Source organism: Accipiter gentilis, chromosome 28, assembly GCF_929443795.1.
Source record: "Accipiter gentilis chromosome 28, bAccGen1.1, whole genome shotgun sequence".
Taxonomy (NCBI): Eukaryota; Metazoa; Chordata; class Aves; order Accipitriformes; family Accipitridae; genus Astur; species Astur gentilis.
In genome coordinates, this window is record NC_064907.1 from 5,063,008 (window position 1) to 5,089,739 (window position 26,732).

Genomic DNA, 26,732 nt, shown 5'->3' on the forward strand with positions numbered 1-26,732 from the left:
CCGAAGCAAAAGCCTGTAAGCTTTGTTTAACATGAAACCACCACAGTATTTAACACAAACCCGGTTGGATTCAGACTGTGGAATATTTTCAGCATGTGTGTGGTTATTGGACGTAGAATCCTTTTGGAAGCAGGACAAAGTTGGGAACAGCCTTGAAGAGGGAAAGTTTAGTTCTAAGTTAACTGCTGTACGCACATTGTCCCATAGCTTTGTGAAATACTTTGTTCCATGCAATAAAACGAGTGTAAGTTAAAAATTGGACTTCTCAGTACACATAGATCCTTAGAGATGCAATCTGTAGCTTAACCATCTCATTGTTTAAGTGCTCAATAGCTCTGTGGAGTTTGACTTGCATGCCTACAAGCAAGAATGTATATGCTTCCGTTTCTTAATCCACTTAAGGGAATGACAACATAAGGGATGCCAGTTAAGCGATGTCAGTCTCTGTCAAATTCAGTGATGGCTTTTTGCAGGGATTCTACATATTGATGCTTGTGTTAAACTCTCTTTCCATTCACCGCCATCAAACTCTCCTCATGTAAGGAAATAACAACTGACCAATCTTCTTGGTGCTGCTCTTTTTGCCTTTGCCTACCTGAACAGAATAGTAGTGATCTCTCTGAATTATAACCTTTTTCTTCTTACTAACTATTGTCCATATCATTAAGCTGGTTTAATTCTCTTCCTTTTAAACCCATTCAATACTGTAAAATCTTTTCTGAGCTGAGGTAAGGAGACCTGAACGCTTCTAGATGAAGATGTGTAGGTATGTTTACAGCAGTGTCACTTCATTCAGTCCAGTGCGTGGATTGATTAATCCGAGAAGAAAGAAGGTATCGCTGTTGCTTTGCCGATTGCCATTTCTCATGGCAGTGTTTTCAGTTGCTGTATCTGGGGTAGCATTTGAAGTTGTATGCCTTGTAGAAGAGCAGTGTAGCTGTGGCAAAAATTACTGGGATGGGAGATAGCATTGCAGACAAGAAGATGCCATATCCTTGTTTCTTCAGAAAATTAATTTGAACACTAACATTTTATGTTGCATTAACAAAAAAGAAAAAAAAAAAGAAGAAAGAAGCCAAAAGAGTCATAAGAAACATAAAACGCCTGGGTTTTATACCATTAAGTTTTTTGTCCCTTTGGAAAAAGAGCAGTGCAGAGGATAAACTTTGTCCTCTCTGCTGGTACAAACTCAGTTTAATTTGAACTAATACTTTTGACAAGTGAAGTCTTCTGTTTTGAAGATTTAACAGGTCTTCAATTAAATATTTTTATTTCTTTTCATAGAGATCTAAAGTTTTGGCCACAGCTGCTTCTGGTCTTCCTGCGTTTACTCCTCGGTCTATTCTCAGATCCAGCGTTCGCACTACACCCCAAGCAACTCCTTCTGCATCTCCAGGACAATCTCTACCTCCTCCTCTACGAGCAAAGGAGCGTAGAGTATCTTTCAGGGAAGAGAACTTGAATGCCAAATGGACTGTTGGGGTAAGCTGGCCTGTAGTTAGTGATCTTTATAGTTAAAGGCTTTAGAGACTGTGATTTGATTTAGTGTTTTTCAAGTTTTCCAAAACTCCTTATATTGAGAACTGGAATAGCAAATCAGAACGGCAGACTTGAATTTGGTCAAAAAAGGTTATGTTAGACCTTCTGTAACATCACCTGCCTGCAGGAAGATATTCATAACAAATACCAGGGACCTTGGTGGTTTTTACTCCAGCATCGCTAGGCACTGTGATTGTTCCAAATTGCATGTGTGCAGCTTCCCGCTATACCTTTTGAAATGGTGGTATGGCAGGAAGGTAAGGAATACAGATTGAGTCAGTTGTTTGGGTTCGTTAAGCTTTGTGAAGGAAACACCTCTGAAAGCAGCAAAAGTCATGAGCCGCATTTACTTTCAGTCTCTCTTTTTGCAAGGACTGGGTTTCCTTAAGTTATGGTACAAATAGACTGCCGATGAAGAGAGCTGTATGGCTGTCTCTTCTCTAGCCCTAAAGTTCTCGGTTTTGCTTCTTGCCTTGCACCAGCGATAGCATTCGTATAGTTGTCAAATGAAGTCTGTCCACCTGGAAGTTGCCCCCTTCTGCTCCTCCTTTTGTTCTGTCAGGTGGCTTCCCTGATTCAGCTCGTCATGCGGTTGCCAAAGTAACGTACCAAACGGATGGGGGCATGTGCTAGTATCTACCTGTAGGAGCTTTCCTGTCTTAACCTGTTTTTATCGTACCTGTTATTGCCTGTTAGAAAGAGCTACTCAACTGTAAGAAGAGGCTCTCTCTCCTGTAGGAAGTTCTTAGTAATAGTGCAGCGTGGCCGGATTAATTTCCTTGTTCCACGCCACAGGCATAGTGAACGCTAAAATATGTTAGTAGTGCATACAAGCTGAAAAGGCAAGCATAAAAAAAGAGAAATCTTGGAGTTACGATTTTAGGTATGCAAAGCTCCCTCTTCTTGAAAACACAGTAGTGAACCCAATGAACAGCCTTGAGATGACAGGGTAAGCAAGCACTTGCAAGGCCCACTTCATCTTAATTCCCCAAGGCTGTGGAAACTCAATAAGCAGTCAACAGTGTGACTGGTTTTTACACTCTGCTTTAAAAGCTAAGATAGTGCTCGAATGAGAACTAATTTTGTAGCGCCCTGCTTAAGGAAAACTGACAAATATCGGTATATATTTGTTCTATTTTTGTCTTGCTTTGACAAAAAGCATATGTGTGATCTTGATTGTGAACTTTCTTTTTAAAAAATAAAGGTAACGGAAGATAATAAAGCACCATCTGGAGTTTCATCTGAGCATCATCACGGAGTGGTGGAGGATGCTTGGTCTGAAAGTAGAGATGAACCAACTCTGTTTCCTCTGAGCAATCCCGAGGAAGATGGTGCTGAAGTGGAAGAGTCTGGAGATGGTTTGGAGAAAAAGGATGTCAGCAAAGAAAACAGTAACTTCTCTGCCAGGTCGGACCAAGCTGCTTTGGAGTATCATGATGCAAAATCACCTGGCGATTTTGAAGATGAAGTCATCTTTATAGCTGCTAATCCAGCTAATTCTTCCACTGAAGAAACTGCCGATTTTGAAGAACTGGAGAAGGAGGAAGACAGTGAAATAGTTGAAGAGAAACCCTTCCCAATGGAACAACCAGATTCCTCAGAACTAAGAAAAGCAGCTGGTATGTTTCCTGGTATGATAACCTAAGCTTCTGCATTTCTCGGATGTCTTCAAAAGGCTAAATTACTGATGGGTGCAACAGTCCATGATGAGCATTCACAAATGTCCCAGGCACTTCCTTGTCCTAGGCTTTTAAACTTGCCACTGTGTTTTGAGTCCTTTTTTAGGTCTCGTGGACATTCTGAATGTATACTGCTTTTGGCAGGCACTTCTTGTGTGTAATTGCAGCGGAGAGGCAGCAGTGACTTGTGGGAGTTTTGAGAGGGGTACAAGTTGAAAACTTAGGCTTCTGGTTCTGTTTTAGGGGTACTTCTGTAGGCTGCAGGTTTTTTTACAGCACGTTTAGCGTATGGCGTGCTTTGACTAGATAGGTAATTTTTTGTTGTTCTTTTGTTTTTTTACCCCCCTCGTTAGTGCTCAGTTAAATAGTTTTCTTTGGGAAGTGAGTCTGCTTGTGTATCTGCTTCTCATTACAGCTATGCTTGCTCCTTTTGCTGGCTCAACGGCTTATGCAGCCTTTTCCAAACCTATTTCAGCTGGTCTTTGGTAATTCAGCTCCATTCAACTCATTCAAGCCAGTGCGGCTGCTGAGGATGTGTTCATATGAGCAGGTCTGCTGGCAGGTTAGAAGAGATGTCACTCACTAGGTGGTGAGCAGTGATGAAGAGCTGGGAATGACAGTAGTGCAGGAACAGGGAGAAGATGTGTAAACACAGCTACAGTCAGGATTGGACAAACAGAGCTCAGTCCGCTCAGCTCCTTATAACAAAAGTTTGCTATTCCTGGGAGAGGTATGCAAGTGTCGGAGTTCTGCGTCCGAGGTCTCGAAACAGTTTGTAGTGGGGAGCGTGTACTCCGGTATCAGTGCATCATATGCAGCCTGATTCAGTCCTAAGCCCGAGATGATTCTGGAGGATCCTGGAGAGTGACTGCTGCTCCTGAAGTTCCTCAGCTCCTCTTCTTTTTCAATAAGAGGAGTGCCCAGACAGGGGCTCCGTGTACATGGGAATTCAGACCTGGGGTTCTCCAGGTCTGAGTGTTTCTAGTAAGACAGGTCAAAACATTTGCCTGTCTGATTTTAGCTGCCCTGTGTTTGGACAAGAAATCAAGGGTGCTTTTCCTTAAAAACAATGATGAGGTCCTAATCATTAAAGAATAACCTTATGAAGAAAGTTTGTCATTGCCGGACTATGGTACAAAGAGTTCTGTACAATTTCAGTACTCTGGAAGCGTTAGAGGGCAGTCAGTATAGCTCTTGTTTGGCCTGAGCTAGCAAAGTTATCCCAGTCCTGCGTACTGTCTGCAAAGGTAATTGTTGGATCTGCAGGAAGCAGACGGCAGAAACAAAGAAGAAAAGGAGGAGGGTGTTTCTAAAATTTGGCCTGTTGAGAGAAAAACAGGCTAGCAAGCAGTTGGGTTTCAACAGCACCAGTCAATCGCTAGAGAAAAGAACGGGAGACGACCTTAGATGCATTCTTGTAGAAGAGGGGAAACGAAATCAAGAGAGGAAAGAAGCATTGCTGGGATTAGTTAAATATCCAAAGAGAAATAAGAAAAACTTATGACCCGATTTTAAGAAGGAGGGATGTTTCCTGAGGTTTTTATGTATTAGGTCAGTAACATATCAAGTTGAGTTTGTAAACAGAATGTCAATGGCCATGCTGTTTTCTTGACGGAAATTACGCGTCAGACTTCTTCTTTTACTGGAAAGAAGAATTCAGACCTTCTGTGCATCTGAAGTCTTGGTAGCATTATTTTGTTAGGTCACCATCCTAGGTGAAATGCGTTACCGGCTCTCTTGAAAATCATATGAGCATTTTAAAAGAAATGATGTTAAGTGCAACAGGGAAGTCACCCATCTGTCTGTTTTTGTAGGATTTGTGGAAGAATCAAATGCTGAACGTCTTACCCTTCCTGAGGATGGTAAATGGTTGTTTCAAGCTGCTGAGGCTGCTACTTCTGGGACTGCAAGTGAAGGGTAAGTTTAGGAAATAGATAACACCTTTAGGTTCACACAACATGTGACTGCTGGCTTTCCTGTGTTTGAAAACTATGATTTTTGAGCTGGTATTGGTTCTGTCCTGTGTTCTTAAATACAACAGGTTTCCTGTTCCTTTCTGTCTGTGGACAGAACTAATGTGGCGTGAATAGAAGTGAAATTGACGAGCTGTCACTTTGAGCCTTTTTTCTCAAATCATTGCAGACCCCAAAGTAGTGGGCTGAGGACTTCATTCAGCAGGCTGTATGCACCTTTCTACAGTTTGAGGGGGCTACTAAGCAGATACTGTGAAGAGAAGCCCTGCTTTTGTCGGAATGTTATGTCGGTGAAAATTACACCTGAGATTCCTGTAACTTTAGTGGGTTTATTGTGGGGCTTGAATACTTTCTGGCAGTATTTTATACACTTAATTTCTATTTTCTGTGTGTGGTCAATTAGCATCTATTTGTTTCTGGAAAGGGAAGCAGTTTTCTCACCAGGTACTTGAAAAGCTGCAACTGCTTAGTGAGAGATGTTAGCGATGAAATAACCCTTAATTTCAAGTGGTAACTTACAGTGGCACAAACTTTTGTTCTGTTGGTTCTAGACCTCGAGTATGGCAGTTGCGCTCTTTCTACAGAAGACAAATAATATATTATTCTTTAATACAACTCTGTTGTTATGTTATTATCCAGTGTGAGGTAGCTGGGAAGAATGTTAAGTACTTGATTCGTTGCACAAGATGAGTTGGGAATTGAATGTCGATGTGTTGGTAAAGGAATTTCTAATTTTTCTTAATTTTTTTCTGTTTGGAAACTTGAAGACTTTACAGTGAGAAAGTAATTTGTAAAGCTCTTCAAGGTTTGTTTTGAAGCTTTATGATGTATTTCTCTCTTTCTGTTCATGCAGTGAAGCAAACCAGCAGGAGTCCAAAATGTCCTCTTCATCAGCAGAAAAAGCCATACCAGTTGCAACAAACCCACAGCTTTCTGAATCCCTGCAGGCAGAGGGTGAATGTACGTACAGTATGTGGGAGATGTTATGTGAGTTAAGGTAGCTGAACGCCTCAAGTAAAACGTGCAGTTTGCCATAGCGCTACAGGCGTCTCAGACTGAAGTAGTACTAGCATGTTACTGCTACCTTTCATTAAACCGTAGAGGGAAGAATACCCTCCTCAGAGAAAGTCCTTGTAGAAAATGCATAGCCAATGTTCCTGTTCTGGATAAAGGTACTGAGAACACTGGTAGAATGTAAAATATTAGAAGGAGAGATCAGTATTTATTTCGGTGTTGTACACCACTACTAACTTGTGTGCTATGGGATCTGCTGCTTGAGTTACTATTTTGAAAGATGATGCATGCCTCAGTATTCCGGCTGTGAAGAATAACTAGCTGCCAGGTAGATGGTTCTGGTTTCTAGCGTTTGGGGAAAGCCCGATGTATGTGGCAGGATGGAGAACCGTATTCTTGGCTCCTGCTCCCTCTGTTACTTCCTGTTGCTTAAACGCATCTCATTTGTAGAGCAGTTAAGTTAAAATCATATAAATCTCTTCCAGCTGTGATACGTACCCTTGACAGCGAGGATGTGGTCAGTACTCATTCAGAAAATTGCCTTGAGGGGAAGTGTGTGGATTTACCTGAAGAACGTAACCCAGAAGCAGCTGAAGATGAAGGAAACGTTCCTTTTCCACAGGAAGAAGTAACTGTTTGTAACAATCTTCCTAAAACTGAGGAAATTAATGTAAGTAAACTATTTTCCCATTTTCTACAAAAGAGAAAATACCTTGCAAATTGAGGACAGTCCTGTCTAACCGACAATTAGAAGGCACACAAAACCCTCTCAGTTTCTTTAGCTGGGGAACACAAGTCCAAACCTCGTTGGGTAAGGGCAGATAGGTTTTTCTCCTATGCATTTGCTGTACCTATAACACAGAATAGAACCTGCCAAGACTTGGGCCTTTGAGAGCTGTAGGAGTGCCAAAAACGGCCTAAATATTCTTTAAAATCACCATGCCTTCATTTGGTTTGCTAGAATGTAAATGTTTCTTATTTGACTTAAAAAAAGAAATAGTTTTAATGTTGAAGACAATAAGAAAAGTTGGGGAGCACAGCTTTTCAATACCGGAGGCCGTTTACCAAATGACAAAATGACGTGGGAACCAAACTCATTTTCAGAATGATTTGGGTGCTTAGGTCCTTTGCTATTTGTTCCTTATTAACACAAAGAGAACTCCCAGTAATGAGTTAATTTCAGTGTCAAGATATTTCCAGCTACCTAAAACTCTTTTTGTGTGTGTGTGAAAATGTGGGGGTTTTAACATCTCAACTTTGTAAAATATGAATTTTAAAAGGTTGTTCACAAGGGCTGAAAATCAGAGCCGGAGATTCCTCAGTTGTCGCAGGTTGTCCCCATTGTTCTCACTTCTGCTGGGGCCGAGGAGTGATTTGGATTCATTGTGGATGTCCTCTAAGTAGCATATAGAGTATGCTGTCGATTTCCTGTAGGGTTGTACTCACAGGAATTAGTAATAGTTAGAGTGAAATACAAACTGAAAGGTAGGCGTAGCACAAATAGATTGGTCTTCAGCAACAGAAGATGCTTTTCGGTGTCCCAGATTTCAGATGAAGTTGAATAGGCAGTCGCCTACGTAGCTCGTCTCGGCTTTGGGGTTTAGGACAATGCTCTAGAGAAGATGATTATAGACTTGGGAATACATAAATCACGCCCTTATGGGAGTAAATGGAAAATTTGGGATGGGAAGAAGGGAGCCGGCATGTGAGACGGTCACAAAGCTGCTGCAGTCATTCCTGTAGCAGTAGAGTGAAGGTTTTCCTGCTTTCGTTACGACTGGTTCTTACTGAGTTATACGTAAACATGTCTTTTTGGCTTGTCTACCTTCACTGAATTTAGGACAAACTACTTACTACTGTCTTGGTTGCAGATTTATAAGCATAAAAGGAAAGTTTATGCAGACTGAGAGGGTTGTCAAACATTGAAATGTGCTGCCCAGGGAAGTGGTTGAGTCACCACCCCTGGAAATATTCAGAAAGCGAGTGGACGGGGTACTTCAGGACATGGTTTAGTGGGCATGGTTAATGGTTGGACTCGATGATCTTGAAGGTCTTTTCCAACCTAAATGATTCTACGATTCTATGATTCTATGACTAGTGTTTCTCGAATTTAGCTTTGAAGCGTGGCACGTTGCTAGATGCGTGTTGCGCAACTACATGCACTTGTTCTCAAATTTGCGCTAATACCTCGCTTGCGGTCTGTGCTCCCTGCCGTGCTGTTAATGGCCGGTGGGAACCGGGCTGGAGTTGCCCTGTTGTTGTACTTTGTAACGCCGGCTTATGACAGGGTAGAATTGCTGGTGGTCGTGAAACTAGTCTGGTATTTGTACTCGGTATTGCCGTCACCTTCGTACTTCGGGAGCCATCCATCAGCAACTATTAGTAATTACAGCTTTTAGCTTTTTTCCTCGGCGAGCCCGCCTATGGGGGCCATCTCCGTACTTGGGGTGCCATCGCCTGGAGACTGTTAATGATTACACTGTTTACCTTTTCTCCTTGGGGAGCCAGCCTAGGGAGGAGAAATCTGCCCGCATCTTCCCCTTCTCTGCCAGGCTAATTACAATAGTGTTTGAGGACTTTGAAAATTTGCATATCCTTGGGCTGCTGAAACCAGCATGGTCCTATGCGAGGTCTCCTGCATGTCGTTCGGGTCTTGTTTAGGGTTGAACAACTGTTTAAGAATACGATAAAAGATGATGCTTTAGCAACTTTTGACAAGGCAGGAGGCAAGAAAATAAGCAGATTCTATGGAGGCTCCCGCTGAGTGGCTTCTTCCTTCTGCCCTCTTTGGCTAGCACTGTGACTTAGAGGGTTGGGCAAAGGTCTTCACGCGTTGATTAAATTATCTTGGCCATCTGAGTCACTTGAAATACATAACAGAGACTACTTTTGTTCTCAACATAAAAGCTTGAGTGTCTCATGTGGCTCTAGCAGGAGAGAACAATTGTTCACTATGGGGAGCTACAAAGGCTGAGATGGAGGTATTTAGAATCTATGTGTTGTCTCCTGCAATCCAAGTGATTCCTTAAAGTGCGGTGTTGAGTTGTGCGATGTGATACCTGGCCAGTTTGACTAAGTGTTGCGGTGACAACTATGATGACCGAAACTTTAAGCTTGGGGGACATCGTTGTACTTTACCCCGTTAGATGTAGAGTCGGTCACTCTGTGTGGATTTGTAGTCAGTCCGGAAAGTACTGCAATGTGATGATTGCTGCCAGCTGGGTATACAGCTTGTATTGTAAAACTGCTCACTTTGTTCACGGGGGGTGGCAAATCGTTAGTCAGGAACAGAAGTATCAGAAATGGAGCATGTGATTCCATACACGGAATACTCTGTTCTCTGTCCCTTAGACGCATAAACTTTTATCTGTAGTAGAGAGTACCTTGTATGTTTCTAACTTTACGTTTGGTGGCGATCTGAAAGGAAAAGCAGCATTTCACTGTCCTTAGCTTCATCTAGCTCAGCCTGAAGTTAGTCTGTTTGGTAACTGATAATGCATTAAGAGACATTTTTTAACTTCAGGTTATTGAAGATGGTGCGGTTAAGGCACAAGCCTCGGAAGCAGCACCTGAAACATCACCATATAGTGAACTACATCCCTCAGGCAATCTTCAGTACAGCCATGATACTACAGAGCAACAGCTTGCATGTCATTTGCCTGATAACAGAGATGGTGAATGTGATGCAGCTGAGGGAGATGGAGAGCTTTTTCCATCTCAGAGTAATTCTACTTTAGTCTTGGAAGGAGAAGAAGGTGAAGCAGAGGTGGGAGACCCTACATTAGTAGATGCTTCTAAAGCAGCTGGCACAACAACAGAGGAAAAACCTGTCAACAGTTTAGGAAATACTGAAACCCAAGAGCATGTTACCAACTCAGTGTCCACTGTAACTAGTGATCGGGCATCTCAAAATATTGCAGAGCCGCTCCCGTATGTGCCTGAACCCATTAAGGCAGCTATTGCTGAGAACATACTGGATGCAATCAAAGACACAAGAAGTAAAGAATTTACATCTGAAGTTGTAGAACAATCTATTCATGAAACCACAGGTAAAAAGGTAACTGGATTCCAGAAGGCAAAAGCTCCCTTAAGAACTGTGCCAGAAGGAGTGGAAGACGAAACCAGCGTACGTCAAGTAGAGTACGGCATTGCTCCTAGAACACGTGCAAGGGGACAGCTGAGTAGAAGTCTAAGTACTCCATCGGCAGGCACTCAGCAGCTACTGAAGACAGGCAAACCAGGTCTGTTTGCACTGTCTCCTAGGAGAAGTACCAGGCGAACAAAAGAAGCACCTGAGACTTCTAGTCTTCAAACAGAAGAAAATGCTCAAGAGGAGCAAATGCTTGTGATGCCTGTTACTCCTAGGAGAGGCAGGAAGCCTAAACCAAGTAGTGCAGAAAAAGTAGAAAGCAGTCTTTCTGATGGACGAACATTGTCCCTCCCTACACAGTCCGGAGCCGCTACTCCAAGAAGATTAAGGAGAGCGAAGGAAGCTGCAGCTGAACTCTTGGGAGAGGCTAACGAGGAAACTTCTCTTGCTGAAGGTAGCATTATCGCTTCTGCTACTTCCCAAAGGACTAGAGGAGGGAAAAGTTCAGCAGGAGGTCAAGAAACTGGCCAGACTGACACTGGTCATAAGATAAAAACGTCAGTCAGTCCCAGCAGAAGTGCAAGAAAACTGAAAAGCGTTAATTTACAATTTATGCAAAATATTGTCAAAGATCAAGAGGTGCAGCCTAGTGCCCAACTCCTTTTACCGGTGCCAGCTAAAAGAGGCAGAAGAAGAAAAATGAGTTCATCAGAAGTTTCAGAAAATTCTGACCTTGATCTGTCTAAATCATCGCTTCCTCAAACAGAATTCAAACTTCCCATCACTCCGAGAAGAAGGGCCAGGAAGCGGGCACAAAATCTCCTGGCAGACACAGAATCTCTCTCTGCTCAGGAAGACATGTGTGCAGGTGGGAAAGTGGGAATCCTTGATACTCCTAAGAGGAGAATAAGAGGAGTCCCACCTGCTAAACTAGAAAAAACGGATGCTCCTGACCAAAGAGCTGCCCAGCCAAACCAGGAATCAAGCACACCCACGACTACAGTAGGAACAGGACGTCGGGGCAGAAAGAGACGATTAGTATTGGAGGAGAGCACAGGGGAGGAGGCCGTCCCCCAAGGACCTGCTGGCAGTCCTTTGATGCTAGAAGAGAGAAACCCATCAAAATGTGCTGCAATAATAAGATCTGTAATGGATCGTATTACAAGAACATGCCTAGTGTGTAAATAAAGCCGGAGATAACTCTCAGGGTTGTCAGTGCAATACATTTATTTGCTGGAAATTCATCGGTTCCCATGTAACTAATCAGAAACAGCTTAGGTGTTGATTTCTGGTGGGGAAAAAAACAAGCTACAGGCAGAAACCAGTCCATAGTTTCTTGTGAGTTGTTAGGCAATACTTGTAACCTATTAGTCTAGGCCAATCTGAAAATACAAAGAGAGAATAGGATTTCAAGTAATAAGACAGCATTTGTTTCCTATTCTCTTTTACTTTTGCCTTCTATGCAAAACTTCCAGGTTTCCATTCCAGGAATGCTTTTTTCACCAAAGCAGTCAAGATCATGAGTCTCTTTGATAAGCCTGGAGATAAATGTACCGCAGTTCCTTTTGAATTAAAGCTGTTCCTAAAATGCAATGCATTTTCCAATGCACTGTGCTGTGCGGATGACCAATCTGTGAGGTAGTGGGAAAAATGCAAGTTACAGTCACTGATGTGGCTTGTTCGTTCAGGTCACTCACTCCTTGGCTGTGACTCTGACCTGGCAAGGTCCAAGAGCAGGCTTATCCCACAGCAGTCATTGGTGTGGTGCGCGTTGCTGTTGAACTTGGTTTCAATCCAGCCTAAATCGTGAATTCTTAGTGAATGACTGATTGCTTGTATTTTGGTACTACGACTGCAACTTCAATACACAGAGAGAGAAAGGTGAGGAGGTAGGTGTGCGATTTCTATGAGCACCAACAGCACAAGCATATGTAGAATCCTTCTGGAAGCAGGACGTTGGGAACAGTCTTGAAGAGGGGAAGTTTAGTTCTAAGTTAACTGCAGTACGCACATTGTCCCATAGCTTTCTGAAATACACTCGTGTTTATTGCAGGGAACAAAGTAAGTTAACATTGGACTTCTCAATATACTTAAGCCCTTAGAGATGCAATTTGTAGCTTAACCATCTCATTATTTAAGTGCTCAATGGCTCTGTAGAGTTTGACTTGCGTGCCCACAAGCAAGAATGTATATGTTTCTTAATCCACTTAAGGGAATGACAACCTAAGCGAGGCCAGTTAAGCAATCTCAGTCTCCATCAAATTCAGTGATGGCTTTTTGTAGGAATTTTACTTGTCTTAAACGGTCTTTCCATTCACTGCCATCAGACTCTTCTCATGTAAGGACATAACTGACCAATCTTCTTGGTGCTGATCTTTTTGGCTTTGCCTACCTGAACAGAATAGTTGTGATCTCAATCTTCAATACAGCTGTGATACTACAGAGCAACAGTTGCATGGGATTTGCCTGGTAATAGAGATGGTGAATGTGATGCAGCTGTGGGAGATGAAGAGATTTTTTCTATCTCAAAAGAGTAATTTTCAGAACTTTAGGAGGAAAATTTCTTATGTAAAGTACTTCAGTAAGGGTCACCAATATTAGCTTTACTCATTACATTTTTCATTTGTCTTACCTAGTTAATGACATAATGCAAGTGATCAACCAAAAGGAAAATACTATTAAGAGCCATATTCCGTTTTCCTCCAAGTTTCAAAATAAAGGATGATGTAGAATGTAAAAACCGAGATGGACTTAACCAGTTTTGGTAGACCTTAGCTACAACAACAAAAACACCCCCAACAACCACCACCACCAAACACCCCACCCAGAAAAACCCTGAACCACCACCAGCTTGTAGGGCCACTCAGGCCTCCCAGCCCTGGCACCGCTGGCCACCATGGGGAGAAGAACTGCCGTGTTGCTGATGACGGTCTCATTGACAAACCCTACTCTTTGTGCTTTCTCTTCTATTTTAGTGCAAGTCACTACAGGCAAGCTAGTAAGAATGAAAGTCAACATACCTTATGACAACAGTACAGAGTCACCTGGTCTCTATAATAACCCAGGGGGAAAAAAGAGACAAAACCGTTCCTTAAGCTCTGAGAAACAACAACTACTCTTTTATTTCACTATGGGCACTAGGGCTTTGAAAGCAAGAACACCACAAAGCAATAGCGCCCCTCCCAAACAGGCATGAGGAGTAACTAGTTGTTTCATCTGCTAAGGCACTTGTTATCCAGGGCCTGCCTGCTTTTAATAGTTGCAGACTGGGGCCAAGCAAGAAGGCTGTGGCTGATTGTGAAGCAGATGCCATAGTGGTTCTCTTAAGTAGTAGCTTAAAACTTAGCTAGAAGAGATCAAAGAAAATTCTAGAACTAGTACCCAATAAGTCACTGATTTAATATGCTTGGGAACTAAAACTCAAGCCCCTTCATGGGCTTGCTCGCTATAGCAAATAGTACTGTAACTTTTAACTCCATTTTTCTTCTGTTTCTGCTGTAAACAATAGCACACTGAAACCATTTTATGATTAGGCTTTTACAGCCAAATGAGTTTTATTGGAGTTAGACCCAGGAAAGGGGTTAGTTCATACAGTTATGTTTTGACTTCAGAGTTCAGGCTTGCTAATAACAGAGAACTCAACACCACGTTTGTTGAGGCGATCGATCGGTTTTGTTTTGGAGAAAGCAGCTCCTGGAGAATATACACCACCCCTGTTAATGAAAAGCAAGAGAGAAAAACAGTAGTGGTACAGTGAGTGAGACCTTTCATTTATTTATTTATTTATTTATAAGTCAAGGATGTATTTCACTGCCTGAGAAAGAAAAAGCCACTCTCTCCCACAGGAGAGCGTGTGCAGAATTTAGCAAGCTGGTTATATTCATAGGTTTGTTTCTGCAGCCAGCAAACTCAAGAGAAACCATTCCATTAACTGGAAATGCAGACACTGATGCAACAGATGCAGCAAAAGCATTTCTAAAGACGTATGACTACATCTTTTCAAACTGAAAGGCAGATGAAGAGTAAATGGCTGTGAATCAGTATCTGAAGGTTTCACGTATTATTTTTATAATGACCTTACAATTATTACATATATTACACGTTATTACATAGGTGTATTACGATTACACGCATAGAAGTATACTGAAATGCGGTGGACTGACCTTGGCTGAATGCCAGGTGCCCACCAAGCCGCTCTATCACTTCCCTCCTCAGTAGGACAGGGAGAGGAGAAAATCATATGGAAAAAAACCCCTCATAGGTCAAGATCAAGGTGGTTTAATAAAGCAAAAGCAAAGTGTGTGAAGTTATCTCCCTTGCACAGCCATTTGGGTGAGGCAAGACAAAAATCCACAGGGTTATGAGATCTGTAGTTTCCAAGAGAAACATACACATATAGTAGTTTTAGGGGAGATCAAGCTGTTCTGCATGGGAAAGTACTTACCGTTTAGGCAGACAAGCTGCATCCTCCAGAAGAGATACAGCTGCTTGAACCATTGCAATTGGTATAGCAACATAGCCAGGCTCTGACAAACAAACAAACAAACAAAAAAAACAAAACAAAAAACCCCAAACAAACAATGTACAGCGTGTTGAAATGTAGAATGTAATCTCGCTCTTACCCACAGCGTGCTGAAGAATAATCTCTTTGGCAACAAAACAGCCTTCCCCATTTAAGAACAGCTTTTTTACCTTGTAACCATCCCAAGTAGCTGGTGAAGTCCTTAAGATCTAATCTGGACAAATACTGCTTCAACTACAGGCCTATAACCACACAACAAGCATGAGCAATCACCTCACAGGTGAGAGAGGGCTCTCCATTACAGCAAGAGCTTTCCCCATTCTGTGCTTAAATTCAGACTTTTGCTGTGAGACTGTTGCATTCAGCAGTTATTTAAAGAAGCTATGCTTCATTAACTCCTTTCTGAATGCACATTCTTGCTGTCTCCAAATTTGACTTCAGGTGTCACCTCCCCTCAAAGGAATGACCTGAACACAGGTATGTTATGGCTAGAAATGATACTATGCCAGATCTGCTTCCGTTCACTCACAGGGGACTGGAAATAAACAAGTAGTAAGTCCAGGCTGCAACAACTGAAAACTAACCTTAAAGCACTCTCCCTTTAACTGCTCTACTCTGCAAAAATGAAAAATTGGAACAGGGAAAGTCAGAAGGAAAGCGAATGACAAGGCAGCAAATGAAGTGGCTGTGAATGCTACTATCCAAGGTAATACTCTGTAAAGGCTGCTGACTTTGTCCATGCTGCAAGCGCTCCTCAAGGGTGAGTAGCAGTGGAACCATAAACTTCTTTTCAAGCAGGGAATGTAAGGCAAAAGCAGTAAGCTGCTACTGACATACATACCTGGTCCTTTCACTTCAGTGCAGATCTTGACATTTGGTTTGCCATACTGGGGGTCTTGCCCCTCACTGTAACCCTCGCCAAAAAAAGTCATTGTAAAAGAGGTTCCATCCATCTGTAGTGGACAAGACAAACGTGGCCACCAAAACAGTAACTCACTTCTATCAGGCAAGCACAAGTAGTAAATACAGGTGTCTATTATGCCACAAATACTATCATCTATCTAAATATGAGAAGAGTTATTGGGAGTTATTGCTTAAAAGGTACAATCTCATCTAAATTTGTAATCACTTCCCCTTTGTTGGAACTGTTACTGTCCTAAAGTCCATTTATTCTCTCAGGGCTTTCAGTCCTGGGTTTGTACTACTCAGTCTCCCCCTGTCATCACCGTTGACAGATGTGAGTGCTGTGAGCCATCCCTGTAAATACATCAGACCCAGCAACATGACCCATTTTCTCCTGGTATGAGTTGCACATACTCTGATGTCTAATAGCAGAAGGCATGATGATTTAAATATTCAAAGCTAACTGAACAGGCACACACAATGTGCATTTAGAAATTATTTCTTTGGGACTAAGCAGCTGACTCTAGATTACTAGTCCACCATTATCATAACAAATCTATTCAGTAATTGTGATGGAAAACAGTCAGCTACCTGTTTCTGGGTTGGTCCTTTCTTTGTGAAGAATCCAGCAGAGAAAAATTCCGGGTACTATATAAGAACAGGGGAAAAAACCAAACAAACAACAGTAAACTAGAGGGGGAAAAAATATCCAAACACTTAATTCTTTTGTGTTCTGAACACTTACTTTTGTCAGAAGTTTTCTTCCAAAGCTCAACTTCACAAGAAGAAGAAATAAAATGCCAGCAAACATCAGCTTGATAACAGAGCCAAGACCACCTATGTTCACATAAGCACCATACTGCACCTGAGGCAAAACCATATTTCCAGTGGTAGAATTTACATTAAAATTTTTGCATCAGTTCATTTGTAAAAATGAATCTACCCCCACATTAGGATGCAACTGCTTGATACAATAGATAGCTGTTTAAATCGGGCCTTAGACAATTGTCTTGGTTCTAAGCAACTCTCTGAATAATGCTTCACTTTGTAATTCATTATGAGAAGACAGTGTAACTACAGAATGGCGAGGGAGCGAGCATGGTAAACAAGAGTGGAACACTTTAAAGAAAGGTGCATTTTGGTATCCAATTCCAGGCTGCTTTCCCAAGATCTTCCTTTCCTCCCCTTACTGCTTTAGTTTAAGACAAACTGACGCCTTCCTTTAGAATTTTGGAATAGCAATGGGAAGCCTTTCTCATGAGTAGTTTCCAAGTATATTTTCAGAGCACTGTCTCACCTTCATCTCTTAACTGATGCCTGTGATTCTGCACAGCTGTTCTATACGTTGTTGGGGCTGGTCTCCTCTCAGGAAACCATGGAAAACAAAAACTAAACACGACCACCGCTTCACCTTGCCTTTACTCTGCACACCAGAGACCCAAGCATCAAAGACGTCTCCAGATACAAATGAGCAGCATACGAATTCTTTATCAGAATGTTTACTACACTGACCTGACCTGACCATAGTTGCACAGACTACAATTACAATGCTTTTAGAAGCTCCACTGATTAAAACAAGAAAAGCCTCTGCACAGGAACAGAATTTAACGTATTCATCATTCCCCAAAATAAGGAAGCCTACCTTTCAAATATTTCCGTGACTCAAGGCTTCCATTCCCTACAAATACAGGCCCAGAAATCAGATAGCATAAGAACCCTACGAGAGACTCTCGTATCTATTATGCTAGCAGCAATAAGCAAGCTCATCAGGCAGAGCATCGAGTAGTATGAAAGAGGCCCGTGCACCCAGAAGAACCTGGACCACATCAGGTCAAACAGCTTGCAAAGGAGACCAACAGCACCAGCCTCCTTCTTTACAGAAGCAGAAGCACATCGCAGTTCGTTACTATTTACCTAACTGCAGAAGCCCTACTACGCAGATCTGCACTAAGAACAGTTATCACATAAAGGAAAGATGCGCTGAAAATGCTACTAAGGACATAGTATACCAAAACCAGTAACTTACAGGTGTTTCCTGCAACTCTGTGTGCAAGTAACACTGAGACCGTTTCACAACGGAACCATCAGATCCCATGAATCGAATGGAGTACTCTTTGAATTCCTGATTGTAAAACACAAGTCCTCTGCCAATGGAAAAAAGAAAGTCAGAAAAAATGTTCACATGTTCACGCGTGCTGAAAGAAACAGATCATAACAGCCCTACCCATACTGGCTTTTTCCTCAAGCATTTCTATGACTTCACCTCCTTCCACTGAAAGCAAACCATTCCAAATTTATCCCTGGCTCAACTCAAAATCCCATGCACTACAGCGAGGATGAATTTGATAATCAAAATAATACTCTCCTCACATTTCTTTTTTCCTCCTACCAATCGCTTCTGAAATCAAACACAAAAGTTTGCCATGTCAACAAAAGTCTCTTAGAACAAGTTAACTTTGAGAGCCCGTAAATGCTGGGACATGTTCTCTTTTTTTTCAGTAAAATAGGAACAAATCAGTAAAACTGAACTTATCTTCAATTCTACTAGATGAGTATCTATCCATTCATATTACACTGAAGTCCTAAATGCATCTTTTTAGTATTTAGCAAAGCAATATGTTGCCAACCTATGTAGTGAATACTGGAGCTGTTAGAAGACAGCGTGTTTCACGTCTTACGCTTCTTATACCTGCTTCTAAGTTTTGCACCAACTACTGGAACAGGGGCATATCCTATCTTTTTTCGAAGCTTCCTCAGGTTGTCTTGATCCGCAAGGCCATAAACCGCTGACTTCCAGGTCCCATCATGTGCACAAGAGCCCTGGCAACATACCATGAAACCGTAGTTAATTCAGCATCTGAAGGTTTCATGTATTATTTTAATAATGACCTTACAATTATTACATATATTACACATTATTACATAGATGTATTACGATTACACGCATAAAAGTACATTGAAATGCGGTGGATTGACCTTGGCTGAATGCCAGGTGCCCACCAAGCCGCTCTATCACTTCCCTCCTCAGTAGGACAGGGAGAGGAGAAAATCATATGGGAAAAAACCCCTCATAGGTCAAGATCAAGGCGGTTTACTAAAGCAAAAGCAAAGGCCGCATGCAGAAGCAAAGGAAAACAAAAGCTTTATTCTCTACTTCCCATCAGCAGGCGATGTCCAGCCACTTCCCGGGAAGCAGGGCTTCAGGACACAGAGCAGTTGCTCCAGGAGGCAAACCTTGTACTAACACATGCCCCCCACCCCTCCTCCTTTCTCGTAGCTTTTATCACCGAGCAGACATCATATGGTACGGAATACGCCTTTCGTCAGTTTGGGTCACTACCCTGGCTGTGTCCCCTCCCAGAATCTTGCCCACCCCCAGACTACTGGGTGAGGGCGGGGGGAAATATTGGAGAGCCAGCCTTGATGCTGTGCGAGCACTGCTTAGCAGCAGCCAGAACGCTGGTGTGTTATCAGCACCTTTCTAGCACCAGTACAGAGCACAGCACGATGAGGGCTGCTACGGGGAAAATTAACTCCATCTCAGCCAGACCCAATGCAATCTCCACCCCTTACGCCATACCATTTGTGTCATGCTCAGGTCCCACGGAAGTTAATACAGAGAAGATTTTATATTTATTTTTCTATATATATAAAAAACTGCCCCATTGTATTTAATTCTCGTTACTAAATCCCTTCTTACCAGCACTTACAACTTATCCTACATACTTAAACCACCTTTATACCCAACATACAGATTTATACACTCTCATTAACTACTATTCCCTGTCCTTTAACAGACAGATATTACTCTCCCAATCCACGCACTTCCTCCTCTCCTCCCAATGCTCATAAGAACAGGCTATGACTTGGGCCCCATCTGGCAATATGGGTGCTCAGGACAGGACAGGAGAAGCAGTATGTTCCATTGCTGGGCACCAACACTGTCTTGGTTTGGGTCATCGTTGCATTATTTCAATAATGACCTTACAGTTATTACATACATTACACCTTGTTGCAATTATTATACTTTAATGCCTGTAATGCTAATACATGTACCTTGAAACATACCCCCCAAACAAAACAAGCAAGCAAGCAAAAAAACCCACCAAACGGCCAAACACTAGGATTACTGGCAACACACTATGTATCTGTTACAGTTTATTTATGTATGAATCCTTCCGACATCTCTGCAAATATTATTTCCTGAAATGGCTTAACACAGCAAACTTTAGGTAGACAGCCTATGCAAACGAACCTTACAAAAGCGTGTTTGCTCGGCATACTTCTGTTAGCTCCTAAAGTTCTTAGAGCCATCACCAAAGACCTGCCAGCTTGTTCCTTGGTCTGAATTAATGTAACAACAGTTATTCTAATGGGCTACAGTGAAGTCACCACAAATACCTCTCAGTTTCCAAGAAGGCGTAAACCAACCAACCTCAGGCCCAGATTTCACCTTCAGGAAACTTTCAACAGCAGTTAGGGTACCTTTAAGGGAGGAGAAAACATGACTTGGCATATACAGTCATTAGTTCACAAAGCCAGAGTACACTCTGGTAGACTCAAACAGCAGGCCACTGACACTGTTAGTTGAAAAGGCAGAGTCACATCTTTACCTCAAAGTAAAATAAACTATGATTAAGTTCCACAGCTCTTTTAGTTAGCAAGTATCAAACTTCTTACGTAAAGTACTTCAAGAAGCGTCACCAATATTAGCTTTACTCGCTACATTTTTCATTTGTCTTATCCACTTAATGACATAATAAAAATAATACACACCAAAAAAAAAAAAAAAGGAAAGGAATATTAAGAGCCATATTCAGTTTTCCTCCAAGTTTCAAAATTAAGGATGACGTAGGCTGTGAAAACTGAGATGGACTTACAGATTTTGGTAGACCTTAACTACAAAAAAACCCAAACCAGCACCTTTGTGCTGCTTTTTGCTGCCCGGCTGCTCTGCCGTGCCACTGGCCAAGCTGTTTCATCCCTTGTAGTACTTTTCTTTCTGTATTTTGCTCCTTGGTGAAGAAGAAAGGGGTTAAGAAGAAAGTTAGCATTTTTATCTGCTCTCTTTCCCCGCTGCTCCTCATCTCGTTAGTCTCTGACGTTGGCAGACGCGGGACTCGTTGCTAATTGGAAATGGGTAATCTGTTTCTCTTGAGCTGGGAGGGGATTTTGAAGATGGTGTATGTGTCAGAGCACTGAATTTTTAGCTTTCCTTCTAAGGTTTATGCAGTTTGCCACTTGCCTGCGAACTACTTTCCCCTGTACCTTCCTCCTCATTGGTCTGGAGCCACGTGGCCAATTTCAGACAGGTTTGATGCAATGGGCAGGAAAAAAATAGGAAAAAAATGAGCACAGGGGAAGACAGACCTCATTCACTTTAGCGGCTCATGGAATAAGCTTGTTTAAACTCCTTGTCTAATGGCGATGACAGAAGCAGAGGCAAATGACGCCTTTATCCTGAACGTTGCAAACGTCTTAAGTCTACAGATGTGAGCTCTCAGTGCAGATTAAATTTGCCTGGCAAGTGGAACTCTCCGGGAATGAACTTCTCACCATGGTAAAGCCCCAACAACTCCCCCGTGCTCCGCCATAGTCGATCTTAATTTTTGTTCTATCCTTACTAAGCGTAACGTGGTTTTTTTTCTTGTGCTGGTCACACATTTTGGCTCTCTAAAACCAGGAAGCCTGGTGGGCTCAAGGTAAGAGAAGAGCAGCAGCGAGGTTTTTAAGTGGACGGTTTGAAGCTGGTGCCCTGGGCTATTTACGCACAGGTGGAGAGGTTAATGGAACACGGGAATAAGATGAGAAGAGCAGCTACGACTACCGTGAATGCCACCAGCCGTCGGCCTCAGGGGGTCGTCACCATCCAGTTGGAAGAGGTGTAGTGTGCAGGCACTGTTTCCACCGTTCAGGATAGCTGTTTAGCACTCTGAATGAACTCGGTCCTCTTAGATGCACCGTCAGACGAACTCGTGGAAGTTCGTGCAGACGCAAAACGCAGGGTGGCTCTGTTTTACCTAGACCCACCCTTGTTTATTGGCACCTCCACGACAGCGAGCAGGTGAGAGCCTGTCGGGTTGCCTCACCCCGGGCTGCAGGGCCAGCCTTGCCAGCCCACCTTTTCGGCGCTTGCACGCTGCCCGCCACTGCTGCTCTCGGAGCGGGGATCGCCGAAGGCAGAGGTGTCCGAAACCACTGCCTGCCTGCAGGTTGGCTCCGTCTTTAAGATCCTCTGTGTGCCAGAGATTACAGGCGGTCTTTGAAAATCTCTCGCTGGTGTCCAGAAATAACCTACGGTGGTCCCTGTTTCTCTCTGGCAGCTGCTGCTTGCCCGTGAGCGCTCGGCAGAACTCCTGGGCTCGCGCTAACCAGCAGCCCTGCAGGGAGCAAGCTCACAGGGCACGGCACAAGGGCGGGGCAGTCTGCGGCACCGCCCCGAGCCCGCGTGAGGGAAGGCCGCAGCGCGGCGGTGGCAAAGACGTGACCCCAGAGGGTCGCCGTGGCCCGAATCCTGCTGTCCTCGCTGTGTGTGCCCCCGGCCAGGCGGAGGGGTGCTGGGTGAGCCTGGTGCTGCTGCTGACGGGCGGCTGAACCACCTCAGAGCAGCCGGGCCGGGGGAGGCGACTGCTCGCGGCTCTGCTCCGGACAGCGGGCCTTGCTGCTGTCGTCGCTCCCCCAACGCTTCTCCTCGGGAGACTGACACCGGAACTACCGTTTTCGCTGAAGTCCCCTGTCGACAGAGCTGGAGAGGGGTCTGCAGAGCCGCTTACGCAGGACGAGCCCGGGCTGGGGCTGGTTGAGGAGGAGGGGGCTCCGGCTGGCCCGGACGTGCGTGACCCGTCTCTGGAGCACACGCGAGCTCAGCTCCCCACGGCTGCTGGCGCAGGCAGCTCCGAAAGCTGCTCAGCCCTGGCAGGCCCGGCCAGTCCTGGGCTCCTCTGGGACGGGGATGGGAGGGAGACGTCGTCTTTGCAGCCGGGGGAGGTTGGGAGCCAGCGGTGCTTCCATACCCCCTTTCCGCGGGTGCAGGGGATGAGCGGCTTTGTCTGCTGCTTAATCCTGAGAGACGGTAGGTCGTTTGCTTTGTGGTCCTCGTATTTAAAGCAATTCGTCGTATGTCAGGTGTTCCGATAGCGGTAACTGTCACAACCTATTGCCTCTGCGTTTCTGCGGAGTACCGTTTTCTGTATCTTCCTTCATAATGTCTGAGCGACGGATTTGGTAATTTTTCCTGCTGTTGATACCGTATTGTAACAGATTTTTCTCGATGGAGCAATCGCCAAACAGCCAGTTACAAATCTGGCGGACTTGGCAGGAAGCGAAAGGCAGAAATCCTCTGAAGGACCTGCAGGAGACAGGCTGAAGGAAGGCAGGTGGGTAAATCTAAGTCTAACCACATTAGGAAATGTCACCAGGTATTTTTCTTCCTCTTTTTTGTTTGTTGTTTGTTTGTTTGTTTGTTTGTTTTTAAAATCCTTTCCTGTGAAGTAAAAATTAAATTCCTGCAGGTGAAAAATAGTTTTCCCTCCTTTCAGGATTCCTTGCCGTCTGGCTAATGAAGTTACTTAAATGAATAAAGCCTGAGATGTCCATGAGCGCAAACATACTGAAGCATGTGCCTAAGCATGAATATACGGAAGTTTCTAATCTGGTAGCCTCTTCCCCGCCGCCAGCCCCCCAGATTTGCTTTTCATAGTCATGCTTCTACTTTTCACTTTATTTTCCCTTAGTGCTCTGGCTGAGGTCGCTGCAGGAAAGAGGGCGGTGCATATCCCATACAGGGACTTGGTCCTGACGAGACTCCTGCAGTCTGCTCAGGGGGGAAGCAGCAGGACCATCATGGTAAATTGATTCTTGAATTTATAACCCGCTTTGCCCATTGAAATAGAATTGTGCGGCTCGGACATTGGTGAAAGGGAGTGTAGTTTAAAAGTTGACCTTGCTTCCTGTGCAACATAAAGGGGAGATCCCCTCTGCTGGTCTCAAAAGCTTCTAGCCACTACTAAACGCGTTACTCAAATGGAGAGCACTTCTGTTTTCGGAACAGAAATGTGGCTGGCACAAAAGAGATATCTCTGTCTACGTTAGAGATACAACCTCCGTTTCTTCTGAAAGAGTTTTCTGCACATCTGTGAAAATTTATCGACATCTAGGTAAATGTAGCTATAAAACTCAGAAGCACCTGTTTTATATAAAAGCCGTGTTCTTTACCTACCTAAAACTAGGCAGCATTATGAAACAAGTCCTTTTTTCCCTGAATTCTGAGATTATTGTTTGTGCTGTGCACCAGCGGTTGCATGCCTAAATGAGATGAAACTCCCCTAGGTTCTTCCTTGTCTCAGGTGAATTAACTGTATGCTCCAGCATCTTTGAAGAGGTAGTTTTTAAATAGGAAGTGCAATTAAATGAAAGATGGAAGAATATGAACAGAAAATGTGCACATGTGAAAAGGTTGACTGTAAATGCTGATACTCTCAAAACAGCTTACCTGGGTTTCTTCAAATGCTAACTTGCGTAATTCATCGAAGATGTTTTGAACAAATTGAAGGACAGATTCCTCAATTACTACTTGTACAAATACCATCAAAGTGGTTTTGCGCTTTTTTTTTTTTTTTTTTTTTTTGCGTTGGTGCTAGCATTAAGGCAGAGTTAGCAGGATTCGAGCGCCTTCAGTATCAATTTTTGCAAAAAACCACCTCTGTCTTCTCATCTTTCTTTCTGTCTCATTTCTCTTCTGGCACAAGTATTAGAAAGAGTTAATATATGGCCAGATTGCTAAGATACCTGGGTTCTCCTTTTCTATTTGAGCACTTAATGGTCTATCTTTCCACGTTAATCCCTATCTGGTTTTTGGTAGTGTTTAAAACTATTTTAAAAACCCTCCTTCAAAATCTAATGTCAGTTAATACTTTTCATCTGCTTAGAGATTGCGGCCGTTGAGTCCAGCAGACATCTGTTACGAAGAAACTTTGTCAACCTTACGATATGCTGAAAGGTACGCTTTCATAAGTTTCCCCTTTCTGGTCTTGGTGCACATTGCGGTCAGGTGCTGGGCAAAATGACAGAGGATACCAGTTCAACGGGACTGACAGCTTGGAAGGAAGAAAGGGTGAATCTGTCCATAGGCAGGGGCGGCACATTAAGAGCTTATTCTTTACCCTTATTAACGAACGGCATATGTTTTTACACCTAAGTTGTGCGACAGAGGTAACTCTATTTCCTCAGAATTCCAGGTCTCCCTCATATGTGTGACTTAATTGAGCTTCTTTCCTCCCCTTCCTCTCCCAGGAACACAGCACCTCTAAAACTAAGCTGAGGTTTGGGGTCCCACAGCCCAACCGTGGTTGAAACGTAGAACGTAGAAGTGAAGCCTGCTGCCAGGCATTTGTCGCCTCTGCTTCCCAATCCCAGAGCCCAGCGACAGTACCACACAGAGCTATTCCTTCCTGCCCAGGAGCAGCTTGCTTTCCCGGCCACTTTCCCAGTCCGTCAGCTCCTTCTGGAGGAGAAGGTTCCCTCTCTGCTCCCCTTTGCTCTCCTCCTGCGCTTCCTGGGCCTCAGGACTGAAAACCGCTCTCTTTGCAGTCCTTTCAGTCAGGCTTTTGCTGGGACGCCAGCACTAATGCCTTCTTATTCCCTCTCCCATAAAAAGAGGTCAGGCACTTACACCCCAGTCCGTTATCCCAAAGCGGATGAGGGCTCAGTGACCTTGTAGCCGCAGCAGCCTGGCTGTTCGCAGGTGTCAGGAGCAGAAGGTTTAATGTCTCCAGCAGCAGTTCAGTCCTGCGGAGAGCTGAACTGCTTTCATGTGCCGATATGAACGCAGACCAGCAAACTCCCCACGCCTGAGCCAGCTCCGTGCAGGGGCAGCTGGAGTTGTCCTTTGCCTGCCTCCCTGCTGTACCCACGCTTAGAGTGGGTGAGGTGTGGTTTTGAAGTATCCCATCCCATCTTGCCCCGCATACTAGAGGCAGAGCGGCTATGGCTACATTGCTGCAAGTTAGGGTTAGCTGGAGAAGAGAAGGGCTTTCGTGGGCTGGCAGGGGCAAAACCAAACCAGGCTGTGATTGCTGGTAGCGGTACAAGAGAGGGCATCGGGTGTTTCCACCGAAGGAGCAAAGTGGCTGTGAGACTTTTTCGCTTGTGAAGTTCCAGAGCTACATGGGAAATTTCCGAACAGGGAAAAGAACAAAACAAAACAAACCCCAAAGTCACGTTTGGTTGGAAACGTTGTCGTTTGCTGGGATTGTCTGGGTAACAGCTTCTTTTTTGTCTTTTATGTATTTCCATATTTAAAAGGGCAAAACGGGTGAGGAACAAAGCAGTGGTAAATGCAAGTCCCAGTGAGAAGCTTCTAAGAGAACCAACCGCAGGCTGAAAATAACAAACTGTTGTCCAGACTGGCTGGGCTCGGGAGCACAGGGCGACCAACAGCCAATGGAACACGTACGTATTTCAGCATAAATACAGCTATGAATAGCAAGCAGATTTTGACTTCCCAAAACATTATCAGGAGGCATTTTTGGTAATCTGTAACGCTGAAGAAGTATGGTGGGCATGGAGCTGAGGAGGATTCGCCGGGGTTGGCTCCTGTGCACGCTCTGGGCGCCGTGTTTTGTTGATCGCCTTCTGGTTAGAAGAGGACAAGGAAGATGGCAGCTTTCATTTCCAGTTCAGGATGCTGACAGCAGCAACAAACATCTCCGCTGTTCCGCAGCGAGGTGAGTTTGTGTCCCCACGTGCCATACGGTCCCCAGGAGGTTTGGGGTGGAAGGGCTTGCTCTGCAAGAGGCCAGACCGCCTCCCACTGCATGGCTTCCTCGCTGCTGGTCCTCGTCTCTCACGGGGTTTGATATTTTACACATAGGTACCCTGGTTAAAGCTGTCTTGCTGTTCACAAGAGGTGTGGTTTTTGCTGGCTGAGAACAAGTGGCAGATCTGGAGCACGCAGGCGACGTGGGAGTCCCGGCTGGAGGAAGCCCAGAAGGAGTGGGAGCACCAGCACGCTG

At 44.0% G+C, this 26,732-nt stretch overlaps 2 protein-coding genes across 2 annotated transcripts in view; one reads left to right on the forward strand and one right to left on the reverse strand.

The window, feature by feature from the left end:
• Positions 1–11,483, forward strand: part of LOC126051806 (protein ELYS-like) — a 44,667-nt gene extending 33,184 nt beyond the window's left edge. Inside the window, exons 27-32 of the mRNA XM_049831497.1 lie at positions 1,285–1,482; positions 2,744–3,158; positions 5,033–5,135; positions 6,045–6,151; positions 6,691–6,875; positions 9,729–11,483. Coding sequence (XP_049687454.1) covers positions 1,285–1,482; positions 2,744–3,158; positions 5,033–5,135; positions 6,045–6,151; positions 6,691–6,875; positions 9,729–11,483 — 2,763 coding nt within the window. The remainder of the gene's footprint in view (positions 1–1,284; positions 1,483–2,743; positions 3,159–5,032; positions 5,136–6,044; positions 6,152–6,690; positions 6,876–9,728) is intronic.
• A 2,333-nt stretch (positions 11,484–13,816) lies between these two features.
• On the reverse strand, positions 13,817–18,555 carry LOC126051807 (saccharopine dehydrogenase-like oxidoreductase). Its single transcript, XM_049831498.1, has 7 exons — positions 18,410–18,555; positions 17,747–17,864; positions 16,466–16,585; positions 16,312–16,368; positions 15,659–15,770; positions 14,740–14,821; positions 13,817–14,008 (listed from the first exon to the last, which is right to left on the reverse strand). The coding sequence occupies exons 1-7, from the start codon at positions 18,553–18,555 to the stop codon at positions 13,903–13,905; spliced, it is 741 nt and encodes a 246-aa protein (XP_049687455.1). The 3' UTR covers positions 13,817–13,902.
• Between the last annotated feature and the right edge of the window lie 8,177 nt (positions 18,556–26,732).